Source organism: Prunus persica, chromosome G6, assembly GCF_000346465.2.
Source record: "Prunus persica cultivar Lovell chromosome G6, Prunus_persica_NCBIv2, whole genome shotgun sequence".
NCBI classification, from domain to species: domain Eukaryota; kingdom Viridiplantae; phylum Streptophyta; class Magnoliopsida; order Rosales; family Rosaceae; genus Prunus; species Prunus persica.
In genome coordinates, this window is record NC_034014.1 from 25,684,774 (window position 1) to 25,696,825 (window position 12,052).

Below are 12,052 nucleotides of genomic sequence, written 5' to 3' on the forward strand. Positions count from 1 at the left end.
GTTGAATCAGGGATTTTAATCACTTTGTGGGTTGTGTGTGATTCTCTCCATATCAATTCAATGTGTTGTTGCATTTGGTCACTAGACAAGACGTATTAATATTTTGCACCATAGTGACTTTGTACTTGTATATGTTCCTCTTATCAATAAAATACTATTGCCCTTTATTTTAATTTTTTAAATATCATCATCAACATTTTGTTAATTTATCTGTAATATCTTGTTCCTCTCTTTATTGTGTTATAATTAGATGATTTAATTATTTCAGATTTTATTGATTTATTTATTTATTTATAAAGTTGATCATTGAATGATGTTCTAAAAATGAATTGTTCATTTCATTGACTCGCATTGATGGTGGTTCGACCCGCATACGAATCATTTTTTATGAATAGTCAAATGTGTTTTATTTAGGACCACCACCACCACCTATCTAACATTCAAGGCCATGTGCATCTCATCTGTATTTTTGTTGTTGTTGGAATGTCATGTGTATTTTTAAAAGTTCTTCTTCTACATGTCAAGGCCTCACATTTTGGTGTTGGATTGGATGAACCCACAAACCATTTGGATATGCAGAGCATTGATGCATTGGCGGATGCACTTGAAAAGTTCAAAGGAAATTTGGGTTGTGGAAAATGGTGATGTGTGTGATTTTGATGTTAGTTTTGAACAGCACAAGGAGAAGCCTAAACCAAGGAAGAAAAATCAAAGCTGTGTTTGTTTTGTTGAATGCATAGAAACGGAAGTAGGAGATTTTGACCAGATTTGAGTGCTCAGTCATTACCCTGTTTCCTCTGTTTCTGATTCCATTCTACTTCCTACTACTACCAATTGCCAATTCAATATCAATTATATGAGATTAAAAGGAAGCGAGGTATATTCGATGAGACCAAATTATTTGAAATTACCAATTGCGAATTCAATATCAAGTGTAACAACAACAACAACAACAACAACAAAACAATATCAGCAATTTTCTTAATTATATGCTCATGGAAAGAAAGAGTTTAAAAGAAAATTTATGGAAAATTAAAGGTTTTATTTATTTATTATATAAATGTGTGCGGAAATAACTTTCTGTATTTTTTTGATGAGGAATAATCAAAATCTCTTAACATAACCATACTTAAAAAAAATGTTACAAACAAACCGATATAATAAAACAAGGGTAAAAATAGTATATTAAAATAGGTAACAAACCGATATATATATATATATATATATAATCAGTCCCCTTCTAATGAGGGATCATTTAAGGGACACTCTTTAGAATTTTTTACGATTTTTTTTTTCAATGATCCAAACCATCTATTTTTTAAGTCTACATTCATAGATCATTCTTTCAAAAAATTAGACAAAGCGAAAACCGTTTTTGACATCCAATTGTATCATACAAAATTAATGAATACGGTGATTCAAGAAAGTACTAAAATTTCAATAACACAATTGAGTGGTCAAACAATATTAGATTCAAGTGATTTTTTGTAGAGATGATCTTTGAATAATTATCTAAAATATAGAAGGTTTGGATTAGTGAAATACATGTGGATTGGACCCTACAAGAGTGTCCCTCAAATAAACTAATTTGAGAGATCCCTCAATAGAAGCTCTCTGTATATATGTATATGTGTGTGTGTGTGTGTATATTTAGTTAGCCATCCTCAACTTGTAGAAAAATTATGTTTCCAAGTAAATTAAAAGAGAAACATAGATAATCACAAAGTGGTGCGGTTGGTAAACTACTACCTCCAGCTGGCGAGCTACTTGGTGCCTCAATGGCAGGGATTCGAAATCCATTAGAAGCACTTTGTGGTCAGGCACAAGCCAAACCTCAAGCATGGATTAATCTCACTCTTTGAGTGTGGGAACACCTCGTGATATTTACCAAAAAGAGAAACATAGATAGAATACTAGGAAGCAATCTTTATTTAGTTATTTATTTATTAAGTATTGAATGAATGAATGAATCAATTAACAAAAACAAACAAGGAAAACCCTATGAAAAAGGATTGTACAAGAGTACCAAATAAAGTAAATTTTACACTACGACCAATTAGTGGTCTTTAATTAATTTATTTATTTTTGGGACCTTAAGCCATGTGACCATGTGATTTGGTGGAAAACTTACTTGATATTTATTTTTTTCTGCATTAAAAACTTACTTATTTTAAGCTATCCTATAATAATTTAAAGAAATAAAAATAAAGTCCATTGAATTATGGTGCACCTAATTACATACTAATACTCTCTCATTCCTAAGTGTAGTAGGATTTTGTGAAGGGTGGTTCTATTTAAACTCTCTAATCTGCTCCTCTTCCTCTTTGCTCTAGGGTTTTCTTTTTGCTCCTCTTAGTCTTTGCTCATATAAAAGGGCTAGTTAGAAAAGAAAAAAGAAAAACCCTTTCTAAGGATATATTAGGTTGGAAGAAAGAGAAAAAGATCCATGATGGCTACAAGACAAGAGGTATGTATTCCAACTTTCTTCTTGAATACTTTGAAACTTGAATAAGAAATTTAGAATGCAAATCTCAGTCCTCCTATCTATTTCTTTTCTAGTTAACCAAGTTTATAAAGCCTCAACATCAAGAAATTTTGGGGTTGAATATCTCAATCATTCATCACAATTAGGGATTAACCATATTATGCAACCCATTCTTCAAAACTAACAATAATTACAGAAAATTTTAGGGGAAAAGAAAGATCTCCATCTAATTAGTTAGAGGATTCTTTTAATCCATCCAAAAAAAACATAATTTTAACTTATGATTCTTTCATCTTATTTTAGAGATTTTTTTTTTCCCAAAGTGAGGAATGGGGAATGGGGTTTTCTCACACACACACACACATAGCCAAGGTGCTATGAGGGTTTGAACCTGAGACTACTGATCTGTAAGTCAAAACCCTGTTTCCACAGGGCTAAACCCATTGGCTCGTTTGGTACGAATGACTGTCTTGGCATGAACTATAATCAGGGGCTGTCTTGGATTGGTTTGTCCTGGCCTAAACTGGATAACAGTTGTCCTTCGTTTGGTGTATATTTGGACTAGGACTAGATTTAAATAAAAAAAAACATATTAAAGTGAATTTAATATTATTATTTTTTTACTTTTCTTCTCTCTCTGCATCTTCTTTTCTTCTTCCTCTCGAGACTTGCTTCTTCTTCTTCATCCTCTCTCCTTTGCCTCTTCTTCTCAATATATGTTTCTCTTTGTTTTTTTTTTTTTTGAAATTTTTTCTCGTTGCTTTTTTTTTTTCCAAAATTTTTCTCTGTTCCTTTTTCTTTTTTCCCGAAAATTTTCTCTTTGCTTCTTCTCAATATACTCTGTCTTCTACTTCTCCCTCTGCTTGCACAGTCATCATCGTCTCACAGTCACCATCGTTGCACAATCGTCGTGTCCATAGCCCATAGGTCAAGCTGCGAAGTCATTATCTCAAATCGGTGCTAGCCGAAACTGACAGGAACTGACTGCGATGTTGTATTGGGGGTCACTGCATGTGGCTATGACGGTGGGGGTTTGGATCGGTTGCAGGTACTTGGATGGTCGGTGGTTGTGAAAGACACTTGGGTGGTCGATCATTATTGCAAGGGCTTGGTTGTTGCAAACTCTTGGGTTGGGACTGGGTTGTCCCCCCTCTCCACTCGAGTGTCACTAAGAACATCTAAGGATGTGTTTTTGGTGGGGCCAGTATTAACAGTCCCACTTAAAACTAGTACCAAGTGAAAACAAACATGGGATAAAAATTTATCTTGTCCAATCCAATCTTAGAAGGTGTAACAAACGAGAGGGATTTAATTCTTGTGCTGTTTTCTATATCTCATACAGAATTCAATGAAACAAATCCCTTGTCAACCTTTTTTATGTTGATCTTGTATTTATGTTCAAAACGACATTGCTTCGACTTTTAAAAGTTAAAGCGTTTTAGATTTTGGGTGATTTTTTACAAGGATGATTATTAAACGAAGACTTTAGAGTAGATGTAAGTTATGAAATTTTTCAAAAATTCGGAGTGAGGGCTCTCTCTCTCTCTCCTTGATAGGATCAGTTGTGCTACCTCTATCTTCCCCCTCAAGAAAGTCAAATCTGAGCTCCTTACCCTACACTCAACCACAACCGAATTGGGAATCCCTGACCACTTCCCCAGTCATCAAACCACACTTCACCAATCCCACCCGCACGCGAGCTAATGATCTCTCTCACCCTGATCTCTCATTTACTTTCGTTCTCTCTATCTTTCTTTCATGGCCAATCGACTTGGGGTTGCTCGTCGTCTCTCCTTTACCAATCTCTTTCTCCTCTATTATTTCATTGTTTCTCTCATCTCTCCTATTTCCCTTCCCTCTGATCTGCGTACTGGCACGATCGCCAATCTCAAACCGACAATTGTAGAGACAGAGATAGGGGAAATAGAAAAGGAGAGGAAGAAAAGGAATAGGATGAGAATGGCAAACTGGACCTCGTCTTTCCCCACTCCACCCCATTATCATCCTTTTTTGGTGATTTAATTATCATCACAAATTTAGTGTTTACTATAAGAATAAAAATTCATTTAATCATTTGATTATCACCACAAAATTTTAGTGCTTATCGAAAGTTGGTTTTTATTTATATCTTCCAGTTTCTGTGGCATAAAAGTTACTTATCTGCCAACGGGGTCTAAGTCTTGACTTATAGACTAGAGGTCTCAAGTTCGAACTACCACGACGTCATAGTTGTGTGTGTGTGTGTGAGAGAGAGAGAAATCATCTTTTCCCTTTAATTTAGACTATCGTTTGCACTAACAAACAAGTTACTTATCTCTGCATATGTGGATTATGTCCTTTGATAAATGCAGCGAGCCCGCCCCTTTACACCTAAATTAAAATTTTATTTCTAGAGATGGCAATAAGGTGAAAAGGATGGGTACGTAATTCACATCCCCATCCCCGCCCCACCCTAATGCAAAAACACCATTAACAATAATAATCTAGAATGAGAAAAAAGATAAGTTAGAAACTATTATACTAAGTAACAGACAATACAAAATTTTGTTTTAGACTTACACTATGTTTTATTTAATTCAATATATAATATGTGGAATATATATTTTGGTAGGAGTTGTGAGACAAACCTAGAAGCCACTTAACAATATATTTATATAAAAAATTAATATAATCCTAGCTTGAGTGTAGGGATCTTTCAAATAAGCTTATTTGAGGGGCACCTTTGTAGGGCCAACCATGCATTGTATTTCAATTATCCGAACCGTTTAGTTTTTAGATAATCCCTCAAAGATCATCTCTGCAAAAAATCACTTGAATCTGAAACCATTTAACCACTCAATTATTGTTGTTATTATAGTATTTTCTTGAAGCTGCGTGTTTGTCTATTTTGTTAATCCCAATTAAATTTTTGCAATGTTGATCTATAATTGAAAACTTGAAAAATAAATGATTTGGATCATTAAAAAAACAACATATGGGTCTTTAAAGGATGTCCATCAATAAAAAGGAACTATATATATTTTATATAGATTGGGTTTGGGTGGGGATAGAATACCATTCCGTCAAAACACTATACGCGAAAATTTCTCCAAATCCATCTCCATACCCGATTTATATCTTCATACCCGACTCATTGGGATCGAAGCCCCACAAATACCCAAAATCCGTGGGGAAAATTATATTATTTCTTCTCTCCTCTCGTAGTCTACCAAAGACCAAAACAAAAGATTTCGACCCCTCCTCTCCTTCCTCTTATTTTTTTTACTGCTACAGCCCAAAAGAGATTTATAATTCAAATGCAAAATTAGCCTTCAACATCGCTACTTTCTTTCTTTTCCAATTTTATGTTTCTCGAGGGACCAGAGGTGCAAACCAGAATCCACGAGTTCCAGAGTTCGAACTCGTCCTACTCGGCCATCCCAAAGGTACCCTTTTTACACTCACACACAGACAAACCCACTCGCTTATTTTCGTGCACAGTTTCTTCAACTCCATTAATGGCGGTCGCGAACTGAAGCGACCAAGGTCAGCCCTCCATTTCTGAATCCGCCTTTGCTTTATGCTAACCCAATACTACTATAGATATTAGTAGCGAACCCAACCATTGAATATTAGTGTAATGCATTAAGTTAGATTATCTTGACGAAGATGCCGATGCCATCACACAAAGTTACCCACTTTAGGGTTTGGGTGTTGCTCTCGTTAGGAGATGGGTCCCTGAGGTTCGGTTTGTTTCGACGGAAAATGGGTTGGCTGAAGTATCCCGGGAAATGTTTTGTTTGTTTGGTTTTTGAAGTTTCCTGGGAAATTGAAAGATTTCAATCAGAGCTCCATTTTTGCACTGACGTATTTTCTATTTCCACTTAAAACTTTAACCTTTGGAATGTGTTTGTTTCTCGGAATATAGCTAAGGGATGGGTTTAGAATTCCCTAAGAACGCATTTCTGGCAAGTGCAAACTTCTGGGTTTTTAATTTGGCCAGAAAATTACAATGTGTTTGGTTTCATGTAAAAACTCAGAAAATAGATGGTTTCCAAACCCATCATTTAGAGGTGGGTTTCATAAACTTTTTGTTTGGTTTTAACTTGGTGACCTTGCCATTGGATTTATACTTTAAAAACAAAAATTCTTTTGGTGTCATTGATAAAAACATTTCTATTTTTAGCATTCCAAATACTGGAATGGGAACATTCGATGCCATTAATTCTAAAATCCATGTTCCAAAGAATGGTTTTTTTTTTTTTTTTCCTGAAATCTGCTTCCGCAAAACAGACACCATTGGATTTGAATGTGATGGTTGGGAAAGGCATTTCTTTTTATGGCCTATGGAAAAGTTTTTGTCATAAAATCTCTTTAGAACAACTGCTTTCAATTTATAATGATAGATGTTGAAATCTTTTGGCAAGATTGAACCACCATATAATGTGTAAGAATGAAGGAGATTGGCCATTTGAGGGAACTTAGACACGAGCATCGTACTTGGACCAAAGGTCTCAAACAGTATGAACATGAATGATAAGTGTGAAAGTGAAAGCTTCAAGGCTTAGATTGGCCATAGGAAAGTTTCAGTAGGTTTCCTCTTCTCATCTAGATAAAAGGGATATCTCATCTGAAAGGGGTAGTTTATTTAGGCTATAGTTGCCTAATTGGATGAGATCTCATGAGTTGAGAGCTGACTTTGTCAAATTTCTTGCAGAGTAAGGATGGTTTGTACAACCAAATTATGTTCATGTGGAACTTTAGAGGGTTAAGGAGGTCAGAGCAAGGACAGGACACTTGTCTTTTTCAAGGGTTCTTTCTGAGTTCTTGACCTCCTCATGGTTTTCATTCTCTACTAACATTGGACAGTATGCTATGTGTTTGAAGTGTTATAGAAGTGATTGAATTTGGCATAGATTTGTTTACTATCTTTTGCTACATTGAGTATAAGTTAGAAAGTGGCACCTGCTAAGGTGAGAAAATTTGATACAGGGTCTGAATAGGATTTGAAGGATAACTTTGCTAAAATGACGTTATTGAGAAGTCCTAGTGGTCGTGACAATCAAGAGAGTGCTAAGAAACCTTCTTTTCCCTTGGCGGACCAGCTGCAAAAACGGAAGTCACCTTTTGGCTTCTATACTGATTCTGATATGTTGGTGTGGTTGAAAGGGCTAGCATTAGACCCTTGTGACCAGAAAGCATCCCCAGATTCAGCTCAACAATTATGGAAGCAGAGTCTTAAAGTGCGGAAACTATTGCTTCTTGGTAATGTCGTTTGTCCTCGGGTATGTTCAAACTAAAACATTGTTTGTTTTCAATCATCTTGTTGCATTGTTTTCTTGCTGATAAATGTGGTGTTGTTCATTTGACTAAACCATATTAGTATGTTAAGATAATAAAACAATAGTTGGCCCACATCCTAACAGCTTAACTCTTGATGGTATACCAATAAACTTTTATGTGGTATCACAGAGTGAGAGATCCTGAATCCAGAACCTCCCAATCTGCATTCAATTGTACATGTTGGGCTTTCTAGTGCTGGAGAGAAGCCCAATGTAGTTGTATACGGAATTGCAATAGTGATAAGACTAGTTATCCTACTACATACCTGTATTCTACCAATTATAAGCTGACATATCCTATATTTCCTATGATCCTAGCCTAATTTATCCTGCATTTCAAGCATACATTACGAGCATTTCTTCACAGACCCAACTTAGAATCAACTGAGATCTTGTTCCATTGTCAGAAAAGCTATCCAACAGAACTTCATATGGTTGATAAGCTCTTCCACAATCATTACCGAAAAGAAAATATAAGAAAAAAGAGAGGGCTACTGCTTAATTTTGTCATGATACATAAGTGAAACATTTCAATTTCCGAAGCATTTAGCCCTGCTTAATTTTTCCATATTACTTTGTGATAATTTCTCTAAATGTGAGTTATTTTCTTTGTACTTTTAACGCAATTTCCAGTTCAGAAGTTTTTTTTTTCTAACATGAACTTTCATTCGTCACTCCCAATCTTATTGAAACTACTTTCCCTCCCCCCTCCCCTTTTTTTCTACAGAGAAAACGAAAACTTCATCAGTTCCTAAACAGTAGTAAGTTCGCAGGTGCTTCTGGATTGGCTACAGAGAAATCTGATGTTCATACTGTAAAGAAAATGGGCAGAGTGCATTCTGTCTCATGTGTAACCAATACAAATGCCAACAGTGAAATTTTCGAACCACTGCTTCTCTGTAACTCACGCAGTTCTGGAAGTTTGTTGACTTTTGAAGATGAAGATCAGCATAAGCCAGGCTATACAGATTTGGCCATTATGGATGTGGAAAATATTGGTCCATATTGCAAGGATAATTCTGCCTCTCCTTTGATTGATACAGATGAATCAAACAATGGTTTGAACACATTGAGTCCAAAAAACTTGAATTTCTGTGATGCAACCAATGTGAATCTTAATGATACAGCTGAAAGCTCAGACTCTTCGAGTTTAGACGAGAATAGTTCAGAACTTGAATGTGCATTGAGGTCATTGGTTTCCAGTGATGATTATCTTCCAAGATCTATTCCTGTGAGAGAGATCGATGGCTCAGCTCACCATTCGGATCCATTGAGGTCAAAGGAGCAAAATTCGAAAGTTCGAGAAGCAGTGAAAATAATGTTTTCAGATGGTGGTGTTCTGAGGGCTGTTGTTCCCATTGGTCCTGGTTTTCAGGTGGAAGTCCCAGAATGGACGGGTCCAGTGGATAGGAAGAATCTTTATGGTAGTGATGGTGATTCGAAAGTGTCAAGGTGGTTGGGCAAACGAACGTGGCCCATTAAAGGAAAAAGTGCAGGAGCCGCTGTGAAAGAACTTGGTAAAGGGAGATCCGACTCCTGTTCTTGCGTCTCTCCAGGATCTGTTGGTTGTGTCAAACACCACATTCATGAAGCAAGACTCTGTTTGCAATATGAAATTGGTCCTGCCTTTCGGAGTTGGAAGTTTGATGAAATGGGAGAATTTGTCTCAGCGTCATGGACTTCAAGTGAACAGCGGAGCTTTGAATCTCTTGTCAGAATGAATCCACTATCAAATGAAGCAAGTTTTTGGAGGACTGCCTTTAAGCGTTTCCCTTCCAAGTGCCGGAAGAGCATTTTGAATTACTACTATAATGTGTTCATCCCTAGACGTATGAGCATCCAGACTAGATCCTCTCTTGATGAAATTGACAGTGATGATGACCAGACAAAGGAAGAACAGCTAACTGGATGTAAATCTAGAAGGGTAGCTTAGATGTTCGAGGGACATGAAATTGACAATTAAGCAGCTTGAGGTTGTCAGTGGCCTGTGATATACTTGTCCCTTTAGGTTTAGCTCAATGGCACTTTTTCAAGACTGATCTTTTGCCCTATCACATGCCTAACCAGTGCTATTTTGGTTTGTACAGACATACAAAATCCAAAGCAATTTTGATACTCAGTTGCCTGTGCTTTGCCTTCGTACAAACTTGTTTCTTGTATGTTTCTGTATTCAATTTGTTTCATATCCGGTACAGAGTTGGAACCCAAATCCAGAGAGCCTACAGAAATTTCTTGCCAATGTGTTCAGTTTTTGTCATTCCAAGTTCATGCTCTAACTTCATTTGTTTAATTGATCGTATTAGATGGTTTTACAGTATGCTAATTTGTTTTTAGTCGTGTCGTGTTCGGGTTGATACACATCCTGTAAATCATCAATCAAGACCAAGACCTTTGATCACTGAATCAAGCGTCACAGTATCCCAGATTAAGAAAGATGAAAACAAACAAGAAAGCATCCTATTACAATACTATTGGCACAAATTATCAAAAAGATAAAATCTGACTTAGAAAGAAATAGAAGGCAGATGGACCAAAGAAGAGAAAATGGCAGAGTTCCTATTGACTTCATGAGTGCCATATCTTGTTTACATGTAAACTCCATAACATTCTTGTACAAGAATATGGGCAGACAAATGTTGGCAAACAAAATGCGAGTCTAAGAAAGGCAACAAATTCACAAACAAACCCCGAGGCTGAAGGTGCAGCAGTAGACAATGAGCCTACAACCGTTGACAAACAAGTCCTCCATTACCTTAAACAAATCATTCTCCACCCACTTCCCACTTCCCATCTCTCTCTTTTTCTTCTTTTTTCTCTCTTTATCTCCTCCATGAAGGAGCATATGTTGGGATGTTTTCATGCTTACCTTTTGACTCTAGAGGCAAACTGTTGATCATGGAGCTTTTTTTTACATGTACAAGAAAGAGGAGAAAGAATAATCTCAAGACTTGGTGAATCAAAAAGAAAATTATTAATTGGTTTGATTCCCTTAACATGCTGGTGGCCCCCTGAGAGAGAGAAATCAAGAGAAGAATCTCTGTTTTTGAGAGACAATAATTACTAAATTTGGTTCTTGTTTTTGACAATGGGATTTGGGTCGATCAATGTTTCTAACATCTTTACAACCTATTTGTTCATTTTCTGGTCAAAGTTCATTTTCTTTGCCTGGCTCAGAATATATAATATGGACAACGATTTTATAGGCTTTTGTGTTTTCTCCACTTCACCTTTTGCTTGGTTTCCCAAGCTCACTTTTCACTTTAAAAATTTGGTCAAATATGACCTGAAATGTTCCAATTTGCTGATATATCCACATGTTGAAGATGATGACTAATACTATAGGTTGGGTTACATTTATATTTCTCCAATAATAATAATAATATTGGTTCAAAATGTTTTTATTACTACATTTTATTTTTATACAATCGGTAGTATACTTGAATCTAATCTAAATTACGAGAATGGGAGCATATTCGTTCTATCCAATTTAGCTAAGGCCATAACTGCTTATTATTACACTTTGGAATGAAAGAGCAGAGCATGTGGCTACTGCAAACGAACTAGTCATAATAAACTGAGTAGTTGAAGCACAATAAGTCAATAAGTGTCTGCCAATCAATCATTCCATATTCCACTCTGCGTAAAATATAAATCATGTAAAAAATACCATAAACAAGTAACTTTCAAACTTTTTGGCAATTTTAATGTTCAATTGGGCATTTGCAGGGACTGCTTTCTTTTCCACATTCCTTTGATCAAAAGCTTGTAACCCACTTAATCTTCGCTAAATCTCATCCTCTAATTGGGCTTAAAAGTGACTTAAGCCAAGCTTAAACGCGTTTGAGTGAAATAAGTGCAACCCAAAAGAAACACTGGCAGCAAGGATTCTGGAGATGAAAATGCATGTGGAAGGCAAACTGCTCTGCAATTACAGATACCAAGATATATATGAAGTTTTGTGTTATTGGATCAATGCAGAGAACCAAAAAAAAGAAAACATTTGAGCAGGCCACGGGGGTCCGAAGCAGCATAAAAAAGACCACCACCAAAGCATTGTAGCTCTTTCTTTTTCAGAGTGGGGTCAAGGTGATATTTGGTCTTCCACATTCCATCTGATAGCAACTGCCATGACATATTTGCAAGCAGTGTGAGTGTTTTGACTGGTTACTTGATGCCAAAGGAGCCGAAAAAATAAATATATCAACTGTATCTTTTGCATGGTTGCTTCAATTTATATGGAAGAAAT

General features: G+C 36.1%; 1 protein-coding gene across 3 annotated transcripts; it reads left to right on the forward strand.

The window, feature by feature from the left end:
• Positions 5,638 to 10,045, forward strand: LOC18775617. Of its 3 annotated transcripts, none has more exons than XM_020566272.1 (3): positions 5,638 to 6,010; positions 7,457 to 7,749; positions 8,534 to 10,045. In XM_020566272.1, exons 2-3 carry the CDS (start codon positions 7,492 to 7,494, stop codon positions 9,737 to 9,739), a joined length of 1,464 nt encoding a protein of 487 aa, XP_020421861.1. In that variant the 5' UTR covers positions 5,638 to 6,010; positions 7,457 to 7,491; the 3' UTR covers positions 9,740 to 10,045. The 3 variants fall into 3 exon arrangements, with proteins under 3 accessions (XP_020421861.1, XP_020421860.1, XP_020421862.1); XM_020566271.1 differs by having other exon boundaries at positions 5,638 to 5,910; XM_020566273.1 differs by lacking the exon at positions 5,638 to 6,010 and having other exon boundaries at positions 6,018 to 7,749.